This window comes from Podarcis muralis, chromosome 5 (genome assembly GCF_964188315.1).
Source record: "Podarcis muralis chromosome 5, rPodMur119.hap1.1, whole genome shotgun sequence".
Classification (NCBI taxonomy): domain Eukaryota; kingdom Metazoa; phylum Chordata; class Lepidosauria; order Squamata; family Lacertidae; genus Podarcis; species Podarcis muralis.
This window is the reverse complement of record NC_135659.1, coordinates 55123074-55148565: the sequence shown is the minus strand read 5'-3', so window position 1 is coordinate 55148565 and position 25492 is coordinate 55123074. Positions and strand designations below refer to the sequence as shown.

The following is a 25492-nucleotide window of genomic DNA, read 5'->3' as shown; positions in this document are numbered from 1 at the left end:
GTTTGCAGGAGGAAGGCGTTGGTTTCTTCTCCACGCTTTCTACTCTTGAAAGATTTGTAGAGGTTTCTCACACTTTCATGACTTTTTCATCCTATCACACAAGACAGTGTTTCCAAAGAGATTTTTAGCAGAGCTATAATCATTTGTGAAGTGGGTCCCCAAGTTTAGGGCAGCATCCGCAGAATGCTATCCTCACTAAAGTGTCAGCAAGTACCTTTAATCCAGATTTCTCCTTACTGGGAAAAATCTGATAAATATATTATTATGCATCTGCAGTCATTGCTGGTGTGGAACCTGTTAAGTGCTTTTTGGGTGGGGGAATAATTTGGCACATGTGTGGTGATGTTTCAGTGGGTAGCTTCCATTGCCACACTTCTGCTACCAGTTGCTCCCCACATGGAGGAGATTTGCACAAGCCTTGTAATAATAAAAACAAATGTGTGGTGCTGCTTACTGCTCTGAATGGAGGTGGGGAAATGTGTGTGCCAATCTTTATGTGAATTAAGACGATACCTCTCTCTTTGCCTTCTCCAACTAACATTCAATTTAAATGTAATGGACCTGAGAATCTGTTCATGTTGCTGAGAAGGAGAGGGGAATCAAGTCAGTCCTGAGTGTCATCTCACTATTTTTCCAATCCCCTCCAAGAGTCTCTTACAGCTGTAGGTAGAAGCCCTGCTGCACAGAGCTATTGAAGATGATGGGTGGGTGGGGAGGGGAGGGGAGAAACAGCAGGAAGAGGCAAGCAGGAAGCCCCCCTTGCCACCTCTTACTTCACCCACCATCACTCTGTGATCCTGCACAAGACACTCTTCATTGAACACTCATCCTGGTTTGTAGGGAGGTTAGATGACATTGACTATTTATTGAGTACGCATTCTGATTTGTTTTTGAGGAGGATAAACAATGTCGCATCAAACAAAAGTAATCACACACTTTCCAGTGCATGTTCCTGTCGCTTTTGGAGGGTTTATTGTACAAGAGCTCCAAAGCAAACTTATTTTTCTGGAATGTGATTGAATCCCACCTGAAAATAGCAAGTCTGGAAGCATCATTACAGAGGTTTGGGAAAATGGCAAGAAGAGGTTCAGGAGAGTCGCCTTTGAGCTGAAGTTGATCATTAGTTGGAGAAGAGTGGGAAAGAGGAATTACCTTAATTTATAGAAAACTTGGCACATGCCCCCAACACATTCAGAGCACTAAACATGCCTGGTTTGTTTCTATTATTACAGATATTGTGCAATTCTGCTAAATCAGAATTGTGCAAAACTAAAACTTTTTTTTAAGACTAAAACAATTCCTGTTTAATCCTGTAAGCTTGCTGGGGAAAAGAAAGAGATTGAGAGGAGGGACAAAAAAACTCACCCAGGATATTTTCTACCGATCTCTGCCCAGTGGTCTGCATGACAAGCAGCAAAATAGCAATGAATATAGTGAGTGAAACCCTCACATGCCAAATGTGTGTGAAGAATAAATGGATTGGAACAACCCATTTGCAAGACATAGCCTTAATTTCAGTGCCATAAATATTTAGTTACTCTGAAACTTGCTCTTAATTTCTAAAGCCAGGTGTAGCTTACCTAGTACCCTCTATAGCTTGATGGTAGAGCATGTGCTTTCTGTGCAGAAGACCCCAGATTCAATCCCCAACTGGGAGAGACTCCTGTTGGAATCCGGAGAGCCACTGCCTGTCAGTGTTGGTAATACTGAGTTAAATGGACACAATGACCTGACCCAGCATAAGGCAGCTTCCTGGGTTACCCTTTGTGTATAGTAATACCCTCTATTCCTTCCTACCCACTGATCCCATTGCTAACACTACTGCATTACGTGAAATAAGTAATGTCAAGCAATGTCAAAGTTGGAAATAGTGAGATTATGCGAAGTTTACCGTGTCTCGGGGTCTGAAGACAATTTCTAAGAAAGAAGCAGGGTTTGTTGTCCTTATAATTACCTAATTATTGCTATACATGTTTGCTTTCAGGCCAAAGAATCCTGGGAGATGGACACCAAAGAGAAATTAGAGCAGGCTGGCATCGTCAAAGAGAAAGGGACTGTGTACTTCAAGGTCTGTGTCAACATGTCTAGAAATAGTAGCATCAATAATTGGAATTTCTTCTGATAAATGCCCTGTAGTTTAATTGCCAGTGATGACATTTCGGAAGCACTGTGGCTCTCAAGCAACCCTAATGATGCCTCTTTTCCACCTCAGCTTCTCATTCCAAAGGTGGAATTGCCTGTAAGCTGGACTGATGCTGGGAGTGGAGATGGCATGAAATATATTGGCGGTGGTTTGGAGGGTTTCTGAAATATTCTTTCTAGGCACATGGTAGTCTTGGCAGAATGTGACAGCACCCAGACTATATGACACTACTGCTTGCCAATACTCTCCTGACTTCCACACTTTTGGTTCCCACTGAAACTGTTCCCACCTAGCCCTTCTGTATTGCTTCCTTCTTCTCATTCTGTTGCTGTTGAAATTATAACAAATTTCATAGTCAAATATATTTCACATTCACCACCATTCATAATCTGATCTTCTTTACCCCATGCTAGGAAGGCAAGTACCTACAGGCAATGATTCAATACGGGAAGATTGTATCCTGGTTAGAAATGGAATATGGCTTATCAGAAAGGGAATCTAAAGCTTCAGAATCGTTGTTGTTGGCAGCCTTCCTCAACCTCGCCATGTGCAACTTGAAGTTGCGGGAGTATATGAAAGCTATTGAGTATTGCAATAAGGTAAAGAGACATTTGGCCATGTGGGGTTTGGGAGGCCATTGGTGGTGGGTGGTGGTCATATCCTGCCCTATATCTCTTTCAAACAACCTTTGACCCTGATTCTTTTAACATATTAGAGACAGATGCCAAAATATCTTTTAAAAAGCTTGAAAAGGCAACGAACTACTATCTGATAGATTTAGAAATGGACCTTAATTTATAAATACTCCTGTGCTGATGGATTGTGTGGCCATTGCCTGCAGAATACAACTGTTCTGTGGCATCTTGGAAGCAAAGTGCAAATATATGCAAAGCGTTAAGTTTAACAAATCCATTAGATGTTTAGTCCCTGTACTGTACCGTTTACACTGAGAGGAATGATTCCACATTATGGCTGTGATTCTGTACCCACTTACCTGAGAGCAAGCCACATTGAACTTGGTGACATTTATTTGTTTGTTTATTGACATTTGTTAAAAAAAAAAAAAAAAAGAGTGAATGAAAGCACAAAGCAAAGGCAAATAAAAATGTAAAAAAAGACAGGACATGTATAGGATTTCACTGTGAATATTCTGACTGCTCTACGATTTGTTACAGGAGTAGGGCTGTCCTTTCTAGAATGTCCCTTTTGACTACAGAGAACATGAGTAGTAAACTGAGTTGGGAAGATCTGCATATGATCCTTAATGTATATGATTCTTTAACTGAACACAATGCAGGCAACAACCATTTTGCGCATGTTCAAAGCATGCACGACCGTGCACACATGCATCTCTGCAAACCCGGAAATGGTAGGGAAAGCAGGGGGGTGGGCTTATGCACCCCAACGTAGCACGTAATGACACAACCCCTGCACAAATTGGGGGTTGCTGTTGCAAGAACTTTCTTAGGCAACACCTTCAGGTGTACATGGAACACATGAACTATGACAGCATCTCAAGGCAAATTTTTAGGGGTGCCATGAAATAGGGGCCTTTTCAGTTTTAATGTCAGTCACATAATAGCTACAATTTCCATAAGTTTATTCTTTAATACTGCCGTGTTGCTACAGCAGGGTTTATCTGCATTGCATACTGTTTTCCATCAGTTAAGTATTATTTTAGAACGGACCACATTCTGGGTTTGGCTAGAAGTCTGCAGAATGGAACTGCTATTATGTGCTTTAGGTCTCTGAATGCAGCACACAGCTAGAATGAAGTGTTAAAAAATGAGCCAGAACATTTAAATTAGTAAAATAATTATGCAAACGTAAGGCATGTGCTTACGGGTACAACTATAAATATCTGGGGTTTGTGAGTCATCATCTAAACATTGCCTGTAAGCTCTCTTTTTGGCCTCTGTTTGGAAGCTTTAAGCATAATATCCGTTTGCATTTAGTCACTGTATCATATTACACTTTTTTGAATGTTCTATTTGTAGTTGAAGATGACTTGTCATCTACAACATACACATTTCCAACTGGTTTTGGAGACAAATCCATTTTGTAGATCAGTGGAGAGATTTCCACCATTTTAGTGCCAGGATGTTTGAGAAAATTACCTTGTTGGGTTTCAAATTCTATGCTTGATTCAATAATATTGAAGCTCTTGTTTTTACATCTGTAACTGAGGCACCATAGAAACATCTGATAAAAACATCTGGCATCTGGATTTGGATTTTTGATTAAGAAGTTCAAATGCCAAAATTTCAGGGTATGCAGCAGATATATAGTATGTGAGGTTTAATTGTTTCTTCACTATTTTTTTTTAAAAAAACAGCTTTTGTTACTAAGGTCAATAAATAAGCTGTATGTCTAGAAACTGAGCTTTGTCATTTTGATATATCTAGTGTGGCTCCCAAGATTATTATGTACAAGTACTTCAGCATGCGTTGACCATTTCCTCTGCCCCTTCTGCAGCTCTGCCCCCCACATGGTATGCCATTCTGCTACAGGTTTTTTTAGGGATAAAGTGCTGTATGTGGTGGTGGAGTAATTCTCTCTCCCCCACACTCACATGTGTGCATAGAAATGCATTCTGTGCAGGCACAGTAATCTTTGGATGACACCAGTTGGTCATATAAGAGACATTAAAATAAAAGGATGTGCCTTGCACTGCTTGCATTTTAAGGGTTGAAGTCATTTTTCTAGAATATTACCTATTCCTGTGTCAGTGACTCATGTCCTTGCTCTTGAGCACTTAAAAGCCCTCTTTTTCATTGGACTTGGCAGAATCAGGCTTTTCTAGAAAACCATGTCACTGGGGGAAAATTTTTCCTCTTTTATTTTCCATAAATGGAAGTTGAGAATCTAGGTTATCCTGCCTCTATAAGGCAGTCCTGGTCACAGCTGTATGATTCTATATGCGGTTGCTGTTGTTTTTCTATTGTTGTCAACCTTAATTAAAACAAAAGCTGTAATAACACCTCAGCACAGGACTTTATGTCCAGCATACATACTCAGTTTTTTTAAAAAAAAAAATAATTTTATTTTTTGAAGTTGTGTTTTCTACAGATCAGTTTCATTTGTTCTGAGACGTTAGTGTTACGTGCACTGTTGGGTTGGAAAGAAAAGAGGAGGAGGGTGCATGGGGTGGGCAATGCTTCTATTCTTCTACTTAGTGTATGTGTGGGATTTTGAGTCAGTGTCACTTGTGTGGGTTCTCTTTCTATTCACTTGTTATATTTCCTTAGTGGTGAGAGAGGTTGGGGTGGCCTAGAGTGTGTGGTTGGTTGTCTTGGGTTGGCTGTAGTGAGGTTTGTGTGTGTGAGGGGGTGGGTTTTTGGGGTCAGGTTAGCCATGTTGAGCAGACATACTCATTTGACACATTTTCTTTCTGTCACACATCCTCTTCTTGAGTCCCGCTTTCCTCATTCTTGTTGTCTCTTGTCTGTGGAATCATTTTAGCTATGTTAAATGTGCGGATGTATGTTTGCAGGCATTAGCACTGGACCAGCTCAACGAAAAGGGCTTGTACAGAAGAGGAGAAGCACGACTACTCATGAATGAATTTGAATTGGCCAAGTGTGACTTTGAGAGAGTGCTAGAAGTGAATCCACAAAACAAGGCAGCCAGGTCACAAATCACTGTGTGTCAGAAGAAGACAAAGGAGCACAATGAACGTGACCGAAAAATATATGCCAACATGTTCAAGAAATTCGCAGAGAGAGATGCAAAGGTTTGCACCATGCCAGTATGGCCTCCTTCCAACCTCTGTCCAACTTTAACTGTGCCAAAATACTGAGGGGGTGTGGTATATAATTATACAGAAATATTAACAATGCATTGGGTGGCATTCCACAAAGCTTTACTTGGCGTAGACCCAGTGAAATTAATGGACCTGACTTAGTCACATTCATTAATTTCAGTGTGTCTACTCTGAATAAAACGTAGTGGAATACCACCCAGTATAGTTTCCACAGGTGACGGTGGTGGTGGATTCTTAGAATTCTCTTCTTGGGGGGAAATTAAGGAGGGTTGGCAGCACATGGAGGAGGTGGCTCAGAGTCTCAGGGACATCTTCCAGCATCCCACCACAGGGGTCCCCCCCCCTTTGTTTACGGAGGGGTATTCAGTCCTATGATGAATGCTCATTTGGGGCATAAAAAATGGCACAACTGAGGAGACGCTTAAGTCCAATTGTAGACACTCAGCCGTGAGCCCATAGTTGAATAATTTTCAGATTACCAATTCAGGTAGGTAGCCGTGTTGGTCTGACACAGTCAAAATAAATAAGGAAATTAAAAAATTGTCCAGTAGCACCTTAGAGACCAACTAAGTTTGTCTCTAAGGTGCTACTGGACAAATTTTTAATTTATTTCAGATTACTGTTCAGTGGCACCTTAACTATATAGTTCGTCCAGGCTAATAGGCTTTGAAATTCTCTATTTCCTTATAGAGGTGCATGTGTGAAGCTTCTGAATCACAACCAACATCTATATGCATACAATACTGTAAGCTCCAGATGCATTTTCATTTTGTGACAAACGATTTTTATAATCTGAAAGTTTTCCAGAAACCCTTACAACTGCTAGCAAAGACTAATAATGAAATGAACGCATTCATCGTATTCCTTTTCTTATCTCTAGCAGTAGAGGTAGTTCTTTCTGTTCACCTCTGTGTATCAGAGATGGCTTCAGATAAAATCTAGAATGTTTTGTAAGCATTGAGGATTCACCTGCTTCTACCATTTCACAGTTCATCATACACTCAGAGAGGGGTTTAGGTAACAGGCAGTTTACAGAGGCATATCTTCCAATCCCTTTCTACATTCACGTTGCAACTTCAGAGGTTGTTAGAGTTGTAGGTACCTGAAACATTCATTTCCCATGTTGAGTTTCATGTGCCCGACTTCATTTACAGCAATTAATGGAATGGTATTTCTAAAATACTGCTAGGAAGCAATTCTCTTTGCATTATTTTTTTTGAGCTTAAAAGTTCTGAGAATCTTTGAATTTATGCTTTAAGAACTTCTGTTTTTACCTCTTCACTAATCTCCACATTGTGTGTTTGCTGTTGGTTACAGGAGGAGGCCAGTAAACCCCCAGGAGAGGGAGAAGAAAAGTCTTGCTCTGAAATTGGGCTTAAGGAGACAGTGACGGAAGGTGAAGAAGCAGAGGGCCACGTATGATTGTGCAGCAGAAAGACAATCCTTCTGAATTCTGCCTGCATTCAAACAGGTTTCTGAAGAACTCAGAATTCAACAGTGTTTATTGTAAAGGTTGTTACAGTAGGCGTTATTGTGGAAGCAAAAAGCCTATTCAGCAGCTTCACAAGAAACTATAAAATCACAGCCACTGCTGTGAGCATTCTCGGCAGTGGAACATGAGCAGAGTGACAGTATGGGACCACTCCAAGTGGAACAAATGGTTTTAACACACACACACACACATACACACAAATATGAGTCTTGGTTATAGAAGATTTTTACTGAGGTGGCTCAAAGAGAACTCAATCAGTTTGCATCAGTTCTAAAGGCAGTGACCAGGGTTCTATAAAATGAGTTAGCATTTAGGAGCTGTCAGCTGTATAATTTTGGCATTGCATTTGGTGTACTGTAGTAGCACCACATGAGTGTATGTTGTCTGTCTTAAACAAAAACAAAACAAAAGATGCAACTGCTGCCAACACAAGGCATCCCTCTGGCCCTACTAGAACCACGTGGAAAGCAGTTTATGGCTTTGAAAGCCAGACTCCTGGGATCTTTTTCAGTCTGTCTTATATTTCCAATGGGTTTCTGTAGCACAAACCGGTTTCTCAGGGAGCTGAGCAGTCCAAATCACACTATTATTTTTAAATGATTGTTTGCTGGAAAGGTCCCTGACCCATGGATGACTGAGCGTGCCACCTTCAAGGCAAGAGTATCTTTTCTATCCTCACCCAATAACCTACTGCAGGTAGAATGAAAGGTGCACCTGGACTGAGTCAGGAACCCCCTTCTCCCCACAACACCAGTTGCGTGAGGGCACATCTATAGTCAAGTACTGTAGCCTGATTCCTTTTATGGATTTGTCTTGCAGATTTGCGGGAAAGGTATGCAGTGATAGACTTGGATTATGTGTTCAGCCCTTTTTTAGGGGCTTTCCAGATACCTTTCCTGAGATTATAATACAGCGAGTAATGAAGATATTAAGAAAATTACATTTCCTTTCAGGAAATTATTGCCATTAGTCCTATTAGCAATCCAGTTTTCTTTTCCCATCACATTATAAGCATCTTAAGAAACAAAAATAATATTTTGGTTCTAAAATTCCTTGCTTGTTCTTGGGATTCCTATCTCAAATTCTTACTTGGGTTTCTCCCCAGAAGCTGTGCCACTGTCTTGTTTTCGTTTGCTTTATAAAGTGAAGAGGGTCCATTCTGCATCCAACCAATGGTTTTTCCCGAAATGATTTTAGCTTAAAGCAGCAAATGTTCACTGCAGATGAAGTATCAGAGTCATATCAATCTTCATTGTTTCTCAAAACACATAACAGCACTGAAATGCAACTCCTAGAGAAAGATAATTGTACTCGGGTCCCACTGAAATTATGATGATTTTAAGTGCAAAAAAATGTTTCTGAGTTTGGGTCAGCAAGTTTACTGATCTGTAACGGAATGCAAACAAATCCACAGCATATACTGCTATAGCACCATTACAGACTAGGGCATTTTGCTTTCCTATATACCAGAAAGACAACACTGCTATGTTTTTAAACAAACTTTTTTTTTAAAAAAAAAATGCTCTAATTTTAAAAAAGGGAATTAACAAATGTTTAACATCTTTTCCTGTTAGCATCTGTTTTAAAAATGCATTTTCTTTTTTCCTATCTCTTCCTGGTCCTGCTGGAAGCATAGTTTTCTCCATCTCTCCTTTCTACTTCACTGTTTGGTTGTTTAAACGAGCTAAAACCTTCTTGGTAACTTATTCAAATAAAACCAGCTACGGTATGGTGCCATTTTTCCTGGTGACATGAGGATATCCCTAAACAGTCATTGAACAGGGAAAAAAGGCAGGTGTTCTCTTCTGGTGGCGTTCAGCACTTGAAATTTGTGTGGTAGTTTCCTGCTGGTTATTCTGTCAACTTTAAAGGAAACTAAAACTCAGTCAACAGCCAATCCTTACCTGTAAATTGTTGTACATCTCTCTACATAGTGAAAGTGGCTGAGCACTTTTCCATACCCAGATTTTGTTGTAGATTCATTTAGGTAGCCGTGTTGGTCTGATGCAGTAGAAATATATAAAAATAATAAAAATAATTGAAAAATTGTCCAGTAGCACCTTAGAGACCAGCTAAGTTTGTTCTTGGTATGAGTTTAAGTGTGCATGCACACTTCTTCAGATACACTGAAACAGAAGTCACCAGACTTCACTATATATAAAGGTCTGGTGACTTCTGTTTCAGTGTATCTGAAGAAGTGTGCATGCACACGAAAGCTCATACCAAGAACAAACTTAGTTGGTCTCTAAGGTACTATTGGACAATTTTTTTAATTATTTTTATTATTACTATTTTACAAATTTTGTTGGTTTAGGATAGTGTGAGATGAAGGGATAAAGTCGTACTAAACATTCACAGAATAGCAATTTGGCTGCATGACATAATGCTTATACAACAGTTTGCTGTATACCAAGTGTTTTGCATTTCTATACCAAATCTTAGGCTTAAACTCTGCTTACATGAACCAAATTGGCATAACAGGGAGCAAGTTCTTCAAGACTGCATGTCATCATTTTCATTTTTGTTTTCTATTATATTTACATAAGCCACGTGGCTTATTGTGAAAGTCTTAAACTCGCCCATAAAAAACTAGAAAGAAAGTAAAATCAGCCCTGGGGGTGGGCTCTCAGTATGGGGTTTTCCCCCCAGATGATGTTGGTGATTTGCAGTGCTAGGAAGAGAGACCAAATTGGTAGCCTTGACCTTTTGCACCTGACAAAATTTATCTGCCTCCAGTGATAAAACTGACTCAGTCCTCCTTACAAATGCAAGAAAGGGCAAACTACTCAGCACAGTTTTGTTTTGTTTTAAAAATTGTGAAATGGTACCAGGCACACATTTTATGTAGTTATAATTTCAGTTTTGCTATGACCATACAGGAAAGACTTCTCATCTAAAAGAGATTTGGCTTTGGTCCATAAAGGCCCCTCCCTAGTAGGCAGCAGCAGTGGAAGCTACTATGTTACGTCCTCCAAAGATAGAATTTCAGAATAAGGAGAATGATGGCCATGTAGTATTCAAAATATGTTCCAAGTTTTGTAGAGTTCCATACTGTATTTTAAGTTCACTTTTGCACTCTCCTAAAACCTATGTCTGGGACAAGCACAATCCTAACCATATCTACTCAGATGTTAGCCTTGTTAGATTCAGTGGGACTTATTCCCAGGTAAATGATGTTAGGATTACAGCCTTAGTTTATCAACCTCTGCCAGAATTCATTGTAGCCTTTCCCCCATTTTCTCTTGTGGCTGTGTCATGTGGTGAGCATTCCATAATTTCCTCAAGCAACCCTTTTCTTGGCTTAACTAATTCTTCCTCTTCTCACTACATCTTTGCTCAGTTACTCTTGTTTATCATCAAATTGCCCACTAATCATAGAACTTTCTGAGGATGCCTGACAGTTTTATGTCTTGTGCCTGCTGTGGTTTGGAAACTTGAACCTCTAAAGGTGGATGTTCAAGCAATTTCCTGTTTTGCAATCCTGTAGATCTGTAGACTATTTTTAGTTTTATATCTGTTGGAACATCAAGATAACTGCATCTACCTCAGTATTAAGTGGCTATCATTTTGTTCTTGAACATGGCCATTTGATGTTCATTTCCATGCTCCAAACTAAATTGGCTCTTTTCTAAAATTCTATTCCACGCTGAACTAGAACCTCTGTTGTATTGTTCCAAGCTGTTTGCACTAGCCCAAACTCTGTAGTACCTAGATTCGGTTATGCTAAGTATACTCTTATAAAAGAAAAAGAAGTGACTTCTAAGTCCTCTTTGGTATTTGGCATTGAAGTGGTAATTTTTTGCTTCATCAGAAAGAAAGAAAGGATCACACCCTATTATTAACAGCTGAATGCTTGTTGCTGGGTGAGTCTAATTATCCTGTGCTATCAGAGAGTGGTGGCTCTCCTTGGCAGTAGGGTACTCCAAAAACCACCTTTTACCTGTTAGAATCGCCTGCTGAGAAGAAAAAAGCAGAATCAGTAGCAGACCACTTGCTAAAATGACTTCTTAATGTGCCAAAACATTGCTGACCATGCACTGCCTTTTCTATTTTCTATGCTCCCTCTCTAGTTCTTGTGCCTGTATGGGGTGACTAACCAACTCAGGTGGCCTTTTTACTCTGCTGAGTCATAATTATGTATTCATTGTATCTGTGTTGTAACAGCGGACTAAAAAATCCAGTCACAGTTTGTATTAAGTCAGCTTCAAAATTTCACACCCACCATTCACAATATATTATTCTACTCAATGTCCACTTCAGATCCATCTGAAGTGCAGGCAATGCCAAATACTCAGATTCTTAATACTGTCTTATTTGAGGCACTTTCCCCTCTTTCTCTTTTGATCCAGAGCCATTTGTCCTGGCATCATGAAAACCTAGACATTTTGTAAATTTCACCGGTTTCCTCAAAGTCTTAATTCAACAGACAGAATTAGTAACAAATTTAGCTTGACTCACTACCCCCTCTTGCTATTTTGTTTCGCTGCCATGATGCTCACACCCAGGGATACATAAATTTTGTGTGGTTACCACAGCCTACCTGTTGCCCACTTGTGAAAAGGGGACAGGCTTGTGCCTGCAATAATGATGGACTTGGTTTTCTGAGGCACTCAGAAGGAGTAAAAACTGTTTCTGAGCACCTCTGAACTCCAGTGTGACTTCAGAGATAAACACCTTCAGAGATAAACACCTAGCACTCTGTCCCTTGGTGTCTGCAACTGCTATGGTTTAAAGTTATGGGTAGGATTCAGCCCATGAAATCTGTCAACAGAAGCCCATCCTAGTGTAGCAGGCCTTCCCCACTCTCCTCCCCTGTGCCTCCCCAAATTGGCTTTAGGGGCAGGGCAGGAGAACCCTCAGAACAGTGTATGGAGAGAAGGGGGCGAATTGTTCATGCTTGGAATGATCTGCTTAGCATTGCATTGAATTCCTTCCTTTGCTTGCCTCAGGCAAGTGCATTTGTGGACCCATAACTGTGTTGCTATTTGTTTTCTGGTAGTGTAAAATTTTGGATGCAACACAATTCCTCCAAGTCAAAGTTTCTACATTCTGCATGAAATTTCTTTTCTGGCTAGAATGACCTTGCTCCTAGTTAAGAAATCAGTACCTGAAAGAACAAGCAGGTTGGTAATCATCCCAGTGGGTTAAATGTGTCTTGCACCTTAATAGTTTGAAAGTTTTTCTTCAAATAAAACACACACAAAAAGATGACAAGAGACAGCTGTGTTAATGTATTATTGGTAGATGGAAAATGAAGCACTGTAGCCAGCTATTTTACCAGAGGTCTCATGTTACAAGGATAGTATACAAGGGATTTCTGACCCTCTGTTAACTTTCTGGACCACTACATATCCTGAAAACTTGGGAATAGGGAGAGCCAAGTTACGTAGAAGGTTTAAAAGGGTGGGTTAGATGGATGCACAGATGGTGTGAATGGCTATTAGCTAGAATAACTAGCTAGAAATTTCCATGATCATAGATAAGGTGCCTCTAAATTAACAGATGTTGGAGAAAAAGAACAGAGAAAAGTCATCACCGTCATGCCGTGCCTGTGATCCTTCCAGCAGTATCTACCTGGTCACTATGGGGAATAGAAATAAATGAACTTTTATTTAATCCTTTAAGGCAATTTTCATATCCTTGTGAATTGAGGGGTCTACTAAGCTTTGCTTTGCTTTGCTTTGCATATATAAAAATGTGCTTCCTGCCCAGGATTCTGTGTGTTGTGTTGTACAGATCGAGCTTCTCTTGTCCGCTCTATTGAGAATCAGAAAGCCCACTACAAGCATGTGTGCAGCAGAGAATTGTGCTCAGAGAGGAGCAACACTCAGAGAAACTATGTTATGTACTCTGAAAATTATTTAAGGATTCAGAACTCATACTTGTGAGCAGGGCTAGCCCACCTTTTTGCCTGAGGTGGAACATCAAGAACCCACACCCCCAAAAAGTTAGGTGCATACACGAGGCAGGCAGGTTATTTTGGCATTTGAGGCAGAAAATCCCACAAATGTTTATCTGCTGGAATAAAATGGCAACTTTTGCAACACCCAGAAACTTCTGCCTGAGGCAGCCACTGCACTTTGCTTAATCGTTGGTGGCATGTGAGACCACTTCATTCATTCATTCATTCATTCATTCATTCATTCATTCATTCATATAATACAAGGTTAGTGCAAGTGTTGGGGAAACTGTATAAAGCAGCCATCTAAATTACTAAGGGGGAAGGTGTCCATCCCCTCCCAGCTCACATGCAACTGGTGTTTTAGTAACATAATGCACAGAACAAACTATAGGAGCTGAAGATGTGGTGTTTTTTTTTGGGGGGGGGGTGCAGTTTAATAGAGAGTTAGAATTACGCCCATGCAACCCTTACAGATTGGGTCTCTGGTATGCAAAGAGCTATGATACAGAGCCTACAGGCCTTGTGTGCTGCTTCTCCCCAAAGTACTATGAACTTTAATACCAGGAAATAAAGCTGCATGCTTGGCACCCAAAGAGACAGCACAGAACTATGGAAGCTGTTGGCAGGAGCAGTTAGCTGCCATAGTACTTGCCCAGGGGAAATGGTTAGTTGCCCCTTGTGAACAGGTAAATATCGAACTACAGGACGGGTGTAAAAAATACATAGGTGGTTGCATGAGTGCAGTGGGCATATGTGTTGGGAAGCCAGGTTGTCTGCGCATGCGATAGTGTTCTGATGTGTTGTATTTGTACTACTACTAATTTACCGCACTTTAAATTTAGGCATCTCGCACAACCCTGGTCCAGCCTCTCTTTACTAGGCCACATTGGTTTTCACCCCCCACAGTGAAATAGCACATGGTACTTTTTAATGCAACTTTTCTAACCTGAATGCTTATCTCCCCGTCAAGGGGGAAAATAACATGAAGTGGCCTTGTAAGAGAGAGGCGACTGAGAATTTCAATTACCATTTACAGGAAAAAATTCAGAGCAAGCCACCTACCTCTCCAGGCCAGAGACTCTGTGCCTCCCTTCTTCAGGAGAATAAATGCCTTGCTCTTGATACAAGGGCAGGGCTACTAAATAGCATTTTACAAGTTGCTTTCAGTCCAGCTTCAGGACTTTAGAGGAACAGGGGAAGGGAAAGATACCTTATTCTGAAGTGTCCTCAAAGCCTGTTGCAAATGCAACAGAAGCCCAGACACCATGGCCTTAAGGTGAAATTCATTCACTGTCTTTTCTCTCTTCATTCAGACCTTTCCTGAAGCTACAGGTTTTTCAGAGTCCATTTATTTCTCACCAATTGGATTTGAGGTATTGCTACTCAGGCAGACATCTGAATCCTCTCTCTTCCATGCTGCTGGAGGCAAAATAAGTCTATAGCCACAAGTGATATCTATTTCCTCTTTTTCAGTAACTGGAACAAAGGAGCACAGCTGCAGCATTAAATCTGTGGAAGGGTTCAGTTTTCATGCATTTTGAGGGTGAAGGCATATAACATTTTTAGAGTGGAGAGGCCATATTCAGTTTAAACATATATTTTCCTCTTTTGGGCAAATGTTTAAAAACCAGTTCCATAAAACTGCAGTGTTAGATTTGAAGCAAAGAAAAGCCAGCTGCGTTGTGCAGATTGGCAAGTGCCGGTGGCCTGATCATTGCACATATGTGCACATCAATCCTCACAGCAGTTTTGCATCTTTCTTGCATGTTTACATTTTTAATAAGTTGAGGAAGAATGACTAAATGTATATGTGCCACTTTAAAATAAAAATAATGCATAGTGTACCTGAAGCAGAATGAGAGGGTCAAAACTGATGATCAAGACTTCACCCTCTATTTCTTATATATACTTGGAGTCCAGTAATATTGCATATCCCTGTGTAATGCGCACATAATAGCTAGAAACTAGAAGTCATTCAGTAAAAAAGAAAAAAACCACCTTTTCCCGGCTTTCACGCACCTTTATTTTATTTTCTGCACAGTGAAAAAGAGTCATAAACAAGCTCTCTCCGCCAATTGGGCATCACGCAAAATAATTGTGTTCTGATGTACACATACATCAGAAGCTGTTCCGAATCTCATTGTTGGCATTGCCTGTTTTGTTTTCTTTCCAGTACCAGGGTCTAGTTATTAGAAGAAAATGCCTCCAGTGCAATTTTAAGTGGCAAAGGGTGGTGTGGCAGAACTACCGTATGCCTCTCACTAAAATATAGCACAGCAATGTAATGCAGTTTCTAATGTGGCACGACTCTGCTGAGTGGAAGGTAATGAATGAGAACAATTTTTATTAAATGGAGTAGAGAGGCAATTACATACTGCTTAAGATCGCACACTGCTGGGGTGGGGCAGAGGTGGGTTGTCCCAAGGGTGTCCTCATGGTCTTTATATCCTTGGAGAGTGGGGCCTTCTCAGAACACCTCTTACAGAAACTTAAAGCACTTATCAGTGTTGGGGAAACTGTTTTACCCCTACTTGTGTCAAAAACATGAAATAAAAATAAAATCTGACCTTTTTTTCCACCATATTGTGGTTTGCTGTTTTCCGTATTTCTTTTCTACACTTGTAATAAGAAGCTACTGACTTGAAGTAACTACATTCTGTATACACATGAAATTATGCATACACATGAGTGTCTGGAGGCGGTTGGAGGATTGAATCCTGACAAGACAGAAGTACTGTTCTTGGGAGATGGGGCGGGTGGGTGTGGGGGACTCCCTGGTCTTGAATGGGGCAACTGTGCCCCTGAAGGACCAGGTGTGCAGCCTGGGAGTCATTCTGGACTCACAGCTGTCCTTGGAGGCACAGGTCAATTCTGTGTCCAGGGCAGCTGTCTACCAGCTCCACCTGGTACACAGACTGAGACCCTACCTGCCCACAAACTGTCTCACCAGAGTAGTTTCATGCTCTGGTTATCTCCCGCTTGGACTACTGCAATGCACTCTACGTGGGGCTACCTTTGAAGGTGATCCGGAAACTACAACTAATCCAGAATGTGGCAGCTAGACTGGTGATTGGGAGTGGCCACCGAGACCACATAACACCGGTCCTGAAAGACCTACATTGGCTCCCAGTACATTTCTGGGCACAAGCCAAAGTGTTGGTGCTGACCTTTAAAGCCCTAAACGGCCTCGGTCCAGTATACCTGAAGGAGCATCTCCACCGCTATCATTCTGCCCGGACACTGAGGTCCATCGCTGAGGGCCTTCTGGCAGTTCCCTCCCTGCGAGAAGCCAAGTTACAAGGAACCAGGCAGAGGGCCTTCTTGGTAGTGGCGCCTGCCCTGTGGAATGCCCTCCCATCAGATGTCAAAGAAATAAACAACTATCCGACTTTTAGAAGACATCTGAAGGCAGCCCTGTTTAGGGAAGCTTTTAATACTGGATGAATCATTGTATTTTAATATTCTGCTTGAAGCCGCCCAGAGTGACTGGGGAAACCCAGCCAGATGGGCGGGGTATAAATATTATTATTATTATTATTATTATTATTATTATTATTATTATTACACTCTGTGCTGTAGAGTGGAGAGTACTGCAATGTACAGCAGGATCCTATGAATGTTTGGAAGTCCCACTGAGTTAAATTTCTTATTATTTACAACAGCCGATGTAACAAAAAAAAGGAGACGTCGATGGAATAAACTGCTACAACACATAGGAATAAGCATGTGAGAACTCACTGGACACAGGTAACAATATTGTTATGAGTGTAAATGTCACATTGTAGAGACGATTATTTCAAGAAGAATGGAGATTCTGGCTGCCAAGTTGGGGTTATAGTAGAGTCTGGAGCCCTTCTAGTTCAAGTTGCCAAACTATGTCCATTGTGTAAATAGGCAATCACAGATCATATGCCACAGACAGAGCTTTTATATAGTGATGCCTTTCAATTATGTCTGTTGTCAAGTGCACAGTAATCAAATACGATCCAGCCTACTAGCCACCCAATTCCCTTTGGGCTGTACTCTCGACACAGCTCATGCCCAAGGTGATGGAAGAGCAGCACTGGTCCACAGAATCATCTTGCACTTGAAGTGGGTTTCCCTGGCATTACATTGAGATTCATTGTAAAACCAACATTGCCTGCAGTATTTAGAAATGGATCTGGTTTCAGTCCTGCATTACAATACAAACAAGAGAGGTAGATGTTTGTGTATGAGAGACAGACTGACAGAGAGAATGCATCATTAAGGCATTCGCAGCCCATTAGCTAGATAGAGAAAAACTGTTGCTGTGCCAGTCAATACTGTGAGATCTTTTATTAGATTCCCCTTTTTTAAAAAAAGCAACTGCCATTCAAATGTGCTCAGAACTGAAAATGAAGTAAATGGATACTGCAAATTCATGATGTGGTTCTTGTTGCCTTGGAAAGCACAACCCCAATGTCACCTCCCTTTGCACAATCCTGTTAGACATCTTCCCCTGCATTATATCCAGCCGCCATAAAACAGGATTTGGGGGATATTTTCTCAACATCAAAAGCAGGAATATGGTATGCAAGAGTCTGTATGCTGCAGTGCAAAGAGTGGTCCCTTGCTTGAATGGTCCCCCAAACTAAGGACTCAGCCTCTAAAGATTAAGGGGGGGGGGATGTATATGGAATAGTCAAGTCATGGTGTGGCAGGAGAGGAATTGTTTTGCTAATCTAGGCAGCTATAGTTACTCAACAGTGTGGGAATGAATCACATTTTCTAGCTGCATGCCTAAGGCATTGCTTCTGCTAATAGACACATTAGTCTGATGTAGGTATGCGGAACCTTTGACCCTTTGGGTGTTGCTGAGCTACAATTTCCATCCTTGGCCATTGGCCATGCTTGCTGGGACTGGTGGAAATTGTGGTTCAACAACATCTGGAAAGTCAAAATTTTCGTATACCTGGTCTAAGGTCCCAGGCTGTGGTCTGAAGATAGTTAAATTTCTATACCAGCCTTCTTCCAAAGATCCCAGGGTGGTTTGCAATATAAAAACACAAAAATATATAGCATGATAACAAACAAAAATCGTAAACATCCCTCCCCATCACCACAGTTTTAAAGGCCATAGATTGTTTAAATAGCCAAAGGCCTGGGATAAATGACACCTGAAGATAGGTAACAAAGGTGTCAGGTGAGTCTACCTGGGCAGACTATTCCACAAGCAGGGAGCCACTGCAAAAAGGGCCTGTTCTTGTGCTGCTGCCCTCCAGATGTCTCATGGAGGAGGCACACAAAGAAGGGTCTCACATGATGATCACAGGCCCCAGGTTGGTTCATATGGGGAGAGGCACTCCTTGAGGTATTGTGATCTGGAGTCACTTAAGATATATGTGGAAACCAAAGGGAACCAGACCTGGCTGCACTGTCAATGGAGCTTCCGAGTGCTCAAGTAGGTGTGTGAAGGAAGTGTCCACCCGAAACATTAAGGCAGCACATGGCCAAATTCAGAATGAAATTGTAAGTATAACATTGTTCTAAGCTGGAAGGACAGAAAACGACTGCTCTGCCATTGTACAGAAGGGACTTTGGTTCTTCAGCTTTCCCCCCTCACCTCTGCCCACACACCACCAAATTCCTTGTAGGCAGCTGAAGTTGATGGTAGTAAACTGCCACCTAGTGGGATAAAGATGCAACTATTTGTGAAAAAAGACCAAAAACTGGCTGCTGTAAATTAATTCCACGGAAGGAGAGAAGTTGGAAGATGCACATAACTATATCTCGGCATCTTCACCAAGATCCAGAGGGAGGTGATGAGAACAAGGCTGTGAATCACAGTTGTGATAAATGGTTCGGGCAGATGGGGCACTGCTCCACCAATCTCCGTCTGCCAGTTCTGTGCCCAGATTTCTTCTAAAGCTTGGGAGTGTGTAGTGATCAGGTGGGATTGCTATGAGGAATTATAGCAAATATAGAGTAAGCCATCTATGTCAGCAATGAAAGCATTGCGTTGACTGGGTTTAAACTATTTTGATATGATTCTTGATCAATCCACACCTGTGCATTCCTGTTCCATTTCTCTTTCTTCACAAGTCACGTACACAGCCCAGTTGCTTCACCAGGCAGGCTCCTGGGTCATCAAAGACAGTGGGCAGCTTCTTTGATGTAGCTTTTCTTATATGTTAATCTTAGGATGTTAATCTTAGGGCCATGAAACAGATCTCACATAAAGGTGATAATGATCGCTGTCCTGGCAATCCTCCTTATCATGTATATTGCTTGTTTATCACCTCCGGGGTTGCCAAATGTACTCCTTTGTAGTTCTGTTCTTTGTTTACCCCGTGCTTAATTATTTTTGGTAGTTTAACTTTCTCCCCACGTGGGTTTGTTGAAATGCTTAGAAGAAATCTGATTGGTTCTTTCGAACACTCTGTAAAAAGTTCTTTTGTGAATAAAACGACCTGGGCCGAGGGGCTGGAGACAGCCAGAGATTATTATACGCACCCTTCCTAGAGTCTTGCAGGTTCAAGCCTCTGTGTGTATTCTTATTAATCAGAGTTCAATCCTCCATTTACTTTGAGAACGCCTCAGGAGTGGAGTGGCACTCTGTATATGGTTAGATTCCAACTCCCAACAGCCCCAGCCATCATGGCCCAAGTCGAGGATTATGAGAGCTGCAGTTCAGCAACATCTAGAAGGCCACAAGTTCCACAACCATGCCCCAAAGAGTCCTGGGAATAGTAGTTTGGGGATATGGCTGGGAGGGAGGGCTATCACACCCCCCCCACCCCCACATTCCCTCACAAAGCTCCATCATGGACTTGCCTTGGGAGAAGTGACTCTGAAACTAGTTTAACTCTCTGGTATCTATCTATCCTAGAATGATTGAGTTTGAAACCGTTTGTTTTCAGTAACAAGCACTGTGATATCTATCCCACTGATAGGAAATACATATATATTTTTGTCATAAACTTTCTCGCTGTACTAGGTTAACTATGGATATATTCACATTTTCACCCTAGAGTGTATTGAAGTCAGTCCCCCCCCCCCATTGTGCTTTGAAACCCCTCGCCTTAACATGGGTCAGAATCTCCGTTCAACCAAGCCACTCCTCCGGTCGAGTCTCCGGAATCTCCTCTGATGGTGATTAACGATCTAAGCCTTTGATGAGGCTTCAGGCATGTTCCCATTACACAGGGTATCCAAACAGCAGCAGAAGAAGCCGAAATATGTGCTACATCACTACGTTTTATTGCTAACTACGCAGGACAGAAAAGAATATGCATCTGCTCTCTGTGAAAGGCAGAGAACAACTGGAACAAAGAAACAGGAAACCAGTAACATCAACATCCGTCTCCCGTCTCCTGTGAGACTTCCAACAGTCTGGAATGTAAACAGAGTCTTGTGACTCCAAGCACTGCACAGTGGCATAACAGAAACCTAACAAAATGTTGGTGAACTACGGGGTTCTCCATTGCTCTGATTCATTTCAATATGTGTTCATGCCAGGGTACTTTTATAGGGCGGTACTCTTCTTAGCCCATTTGTAGTTCTCCAATTCCAACAAAACACTTCTTTCTTTGAAACAGTTTCATGCTTCTTGCACACACACCCCTTTTGGAAGACTTGGTGGGTGGGGTTTTACCAGAGCTCTTCCTCCATCTGCAGTCAAATTATCCAGTGATGCTGGAGGTTGAGGGAATTCCACTGTAAGGAGCAACTTTCTCTTGTCTGGTTGAGTCATCTGGCTTTATGATGCACTGACTCCATGCCTGACATGCTGTCATCTGGATTGTGTGAGAGCTGATGTGTGGAAGATCTGGCCTTCATAGCACAGAGTTAGGCAATGTTTTCCAAATCCTGTGAACTGGAATGGAAAATACCCTGGTGGCATTTGATAAATAACACATAGCAGTATTTAGCATTTGACAGCTGAGAGTTTTTTGAGATTTCATAAGAGAACCTTATGAAAATAAGGAGATGTCAAGTCCAATGCATTTGAACTATAAGGTACAAATTCCATTTGCAAAATATGAAATTGGCATTCTGTGTTTCTCATTTATAATTTGGGAGAAAATGGCAATTTGGGGGAGCATTAATACTTGTGAATGTTTGTTTCGGCTGTATCCATCATCTTCAAAACTGGGGTAAGCTTGTTGAGCAGAGAGTCTGTTTATTACCTAGCTATTCTAGAGCAGCAGGTCAGGATGGAGTTAATGTGTCAGGAAGTTGCAGCACACTGTATAGCCCTTGTTGGTCAGACTGCATCTCTCCTAAGGCGATCAGGGCTGAAATCTTTCACTGGAGAGGCTGAGCGCAGCTCTGCTGAAGCTCTCAGAATAGCTCTCCTAATCTCCAGATGGAGCCACTTCAGCAGAAATGCTTCATCATATAAAGTACACTCTCACCATCACTGAAGAGTCTAAAACAGAGAGATTTGAAAAGAATGGAGGGAAAGGTTCTAATCTTCCTTGGGAAGAGAGCCTGGCAAGCAGATTTCCTTTTCAGTTGGGAGACATGGCTAATAAGTCTGTTTTCTGCTAGGCAAATATAAACAGAGGCTGCTTTTGCATGAGGATCTTCAGTGCTGCTGAGGAACAACATTTCTACAACTGGCTGCACATGCCATTAGAATGCAATTTATTGTGTTGTATTATATTGTATTGCATTTATTTATTGCATTTATACCCCACCTTTTTCTCCAAGGAGATCAAGGGGGTGTGCATGGTCCTCCCCCTCATTAAATTCCCACAACAACCCTGTGAGGTAGGATAGGCTGAGAGGCTGTGACTGGCCTACGTTTCATGACCATGTGGGGATTTTAACCCTGGTCTCCTGGGCCCTAGTCCAACACTCTAACCTGGTAAATGGTGGAGACAGGGAGAAAGGTTTGGTTTCAAGACTTATTCAATCTTATATAAATAGATAAGAGGTTCTGTAGATGATTTATGAAAAGCATGGGAAACAGACTGAAACATACAAACTGAGGAATAGTTCTAGGCAGGTATGGGGAAGCTTGCCTGGCATCTTCGCTACATATCTTGAGGTGTCAGGCAAAAACATTCCTCTTCTCCCAGGCTTTGGCTAATAAAGTAATCTATGGCATTTCAAATTCCCATCTACATCTGTTTTGGCCAGTAACAGAGAATCTTAATCACTGTTCTATGTACTGAATTACCTGACATTTCATATGCTTTCATTTGGACATTTCCCCTGCCCCCTTTTGTTTTATTTTCATGACTTCAGATATTGTGGATCTAACTCCAGGGTCAGCCCCCCCCACATCAGACACTTCCTCCATTTGCTAAGTATGCACTATACATTTAAAGCACATGACACCCCCCAAAGAATCCTGGGAACTGTAGTTTACCCCCTCACAGAGCTACAATTCCCAGCACCCTTAACTAAAGTTCCCAGGATTCTTTGGGGGAAAGTCATATGTCTTAAACGTATGGTGTGTATACAGTTTTGCTACGGAGAGATGCAACTGAAAAGCTGTCCTAGGCTGTGAACGGGGGGGGGGGGGGGAGAGAGACTCTGGCACACAGGCATGCAAAGTTCCATCCTGGATCTATGGTTTCACACATTTTGCACCAGTCCTTGGCAAGGCAGACACAGTGTTGCATAGTTACAATAATCTTCCCATGGCCCTGTTTAAATGAATTACAGTGACAGATGTTCCATTCTACAGATCTCCCAGGAGGCCTGGCTGGCAGTCCGTTAGCCCCTGAAATCCTATTACCTAGTTTGAAGAAATAAAAAAGTTACCGTAATCATCTCCTCTGCTTCCCAACTCCCTCTCATCACCTGCTTCACGGAGGCATCGCTAACTTCTCTCTCGGTTGCCCAAGAAGCCCATGGTGAAGTTATATGCCGCTGCACAGTGTATATAAACCAAGGATTTCATTTCAAACTGTGGGGGGGAGATACTCAGAACGAAGTGCTAGAGCTGCCTTGCAAGGACAGGGCGATGGGAAAGGCAAAGGAGAACACCCACAGGCCGGCTGCATTGAAGTCTTCCACTTGATTTTCACAGCAAACAGCTTCTTGTGCAGATTTCTTTGATCAAGGCAGCACCGGGGAAGGAAAGAGGAAGGAGCCGTCTTTCCATAGGTCTGCAAGAGAAGTGGCTTTGAATCCCAGGTCTGCATTCCTGCTCTCTCCTGGACCAAGGACCTCTAAAATAAATTAGGGAGACTGGCTGCTAGCAATGCCCCTTCAGTCAGACATCCTCCGTGAGGTGTGGACATCAGATGGGTAAGTACAAGGACCCTCCACCCTTAGGTGTGGGTAGATAGTCACTAGGGAAGACTCCTGGAAACCTGAGCAGGAAGTGAGAAGGGGCCCTATTTTATCAGGTCCTTCAGTGCAGGCTCCAGGGTCTTTATTTTTTGTGGGGGGGGGGAGGCTTAAGTAAGATGCTCCCACTCACCCCTGCTCTCAAGTGGGCTCACCACCTCCTCCTCCTCCTCAGCACCGTCACTGCCATGCATTTGCTTGGCCTCTTCCATTGGGCTCCATCCACATAATTCCCCAGAGAGCAAGTGCAAGGCTTGTGGAGGATACTGCTCAGTCACTGCTTGCATGGTCAGAGGTCATGGGAGAACAGGCAAGGGCAGCAAGAAGGAGAAGGAAGAGCAGGGTTGGGAGGTTTCAGGGATCAGCCATGAGTCCCTTTCAGGGCCATGAACCTCATCAGGCGTCCAGTGAATGTCCCACGGTCCTTCTGACCTCACCATGGTAGGCATGGTGGTGAAGCTCTTAGTGCGGGGTGATATATTCTGTTCTAGGGCAGACAAAGAAGATCATAATTTTTTTAAAATAAATTAATCTGCTGGAGGGGAGGAAGAACACACACATTTTCTGTATGCTGGACACCTTCACTGGGAACACAATCAGCTTTCTGGCACATTGGGACCAAGTGGGTTAGATGTCCTATGGTAGTCACATGGAAATGTTGCATCAATCTCTGGCCTGAATATAAATCTAATGAACAAAAACCGCTTTAAGCTTTTGTGTTTGAAAACATCCTTAGCTCTTAGGCTTGAATTGTAATGAGATTTTAGAAATACGATATTATTATCCTTGCCGAAGAAGAGTTAGGCAAATGAAGAAAAATGAAATGTGGATCTAATTAATTGAGTCATTTGTTTTGATCTTCGGTTATACAAAGCAATGATCTCTGTAAAGGAAAAATTTAGCATTGTACATTATAGTTTATTGAATTTTACATTAAATTATGTTGTGGAATATGTTGTACTTTAAAGAGGCGTAATCTGAATCCTGGAATAGTGTTCATTAGGGGAGGGGGTTGATTTATACTTTAATCAGTATTTCTTCCATCATACAGTTTGGTATGAAATATATATGCATCACCAAGTGTTCCCCTCCTGCAGCTTAAATTCCATTTAATTTATAGGTATTAAGGGAATATAGCAGAACCAAAACAAAAATGAAAGTTCATCCCAGTGTTCTGTTCTTTGAATTGCAAGGCCCTGCCCCTTTGGCTCTCATTGGATCCAGTTAATGTTGTTATTTTATTAATTTATTAATCCCCTTTCATGTGAGTCTCATGGCAATTTATAAATGCACCATAAAAACAATTATCGGTAGTGGCGCCCGCCCTGTGGAACGCCCTCCCATCAGATGTCAAAGAGATAAATAATTACCTGACATTCAGAAGACATCTTAAGGCAGCCCTGTTCAGGGAAGTTTTTAATATGTAACACTGTACTGTTTTTAACACTGATTGGGAGCCGCCCAGAGTGGCTGGGGAAACTCAGCCAGATGGGCGGGGTATAAATAATAAATTATTATTATTATTATTATTATTATTATTATTATTATTATTATTAAAAGTACTATTCAAAACAGTGCAGAAATATAGCTAACAATAGGCTCTGGCAACCAAAATCCAACTAAAAGATAGGCTACTGCTTATAAGTTATTTGGGACAGTTGGAGATTTGTCTCTAATTTTTAGGAGTTACATGCATCTATCAAATATCAAATAACTCAAAGAGCCATTCAGAATGATATTGCATTTATTGGTACTTCCCACCCAGCTGTCTTTGTTACATGTCCATTAAATACCAAGGCTATTGCTTGGAGAAATATCTAACCTACCTTTAGGCCATAGCAATACTCAGAGGACATTTACTAAGCTGAGTCATGAAACAATGTAATGTAGGGTTTTGGATGGGTTTTACAGAAAAACTGCCCC

General features: G+C 41.6%; 2 protein-coding genes across 6 annotated transcripts in view; both read left to right on the top strand.

Annotated features, from left to right (window-relative positions):
* Positions 1-15881, top strand: part of FKBP5 (FKBP prolyl isomerase 5) — a 56850-nt gene extending 40969 nt beyond the window's left edge. For all 5 annotated transcript variants that reach the window (XM_077928855.1, XM_028733965.2, XM_028733967.2 and 2 more), the window contains 4 exons: positions 1985-2068; positions 2557-2742; positions 5637-5876; positions 7224-15881. In XM_077928855.1, the coding sequence (XP_077784981.1) occupies positions 1985-2068; positions 2557-2742; positions 5637-5876; positions 7224-7328 (615 nt within the window). In that variant the 3' untranslated portion in view covers positions 7329-15881. The remainder of the gene's footprint in view (positions 1-1984; positions 2069-2556; positions 2743-5636; positions 5877-7223) is intronic.
* Positions 15882-22964: 7083 nt separating this feature from the next.
* The window catches only part of TULP1 (TUB like protein 1), a 31746-nt gene continuing 29218 nt past the window's right edge, over positions 22965-25492 (top strand). The window contains exon 1 of the mRNA XM_028733964.2: positions 22965-23527. Within this exon, the coding sequence (XP_028589797.2) occupies positions 23481-23527 (47 nt within the window). The 5' untranslated portion in view covers positions 22965-23480. The remainder of the gene's footprint in view (positions 23528-25492) is intronic.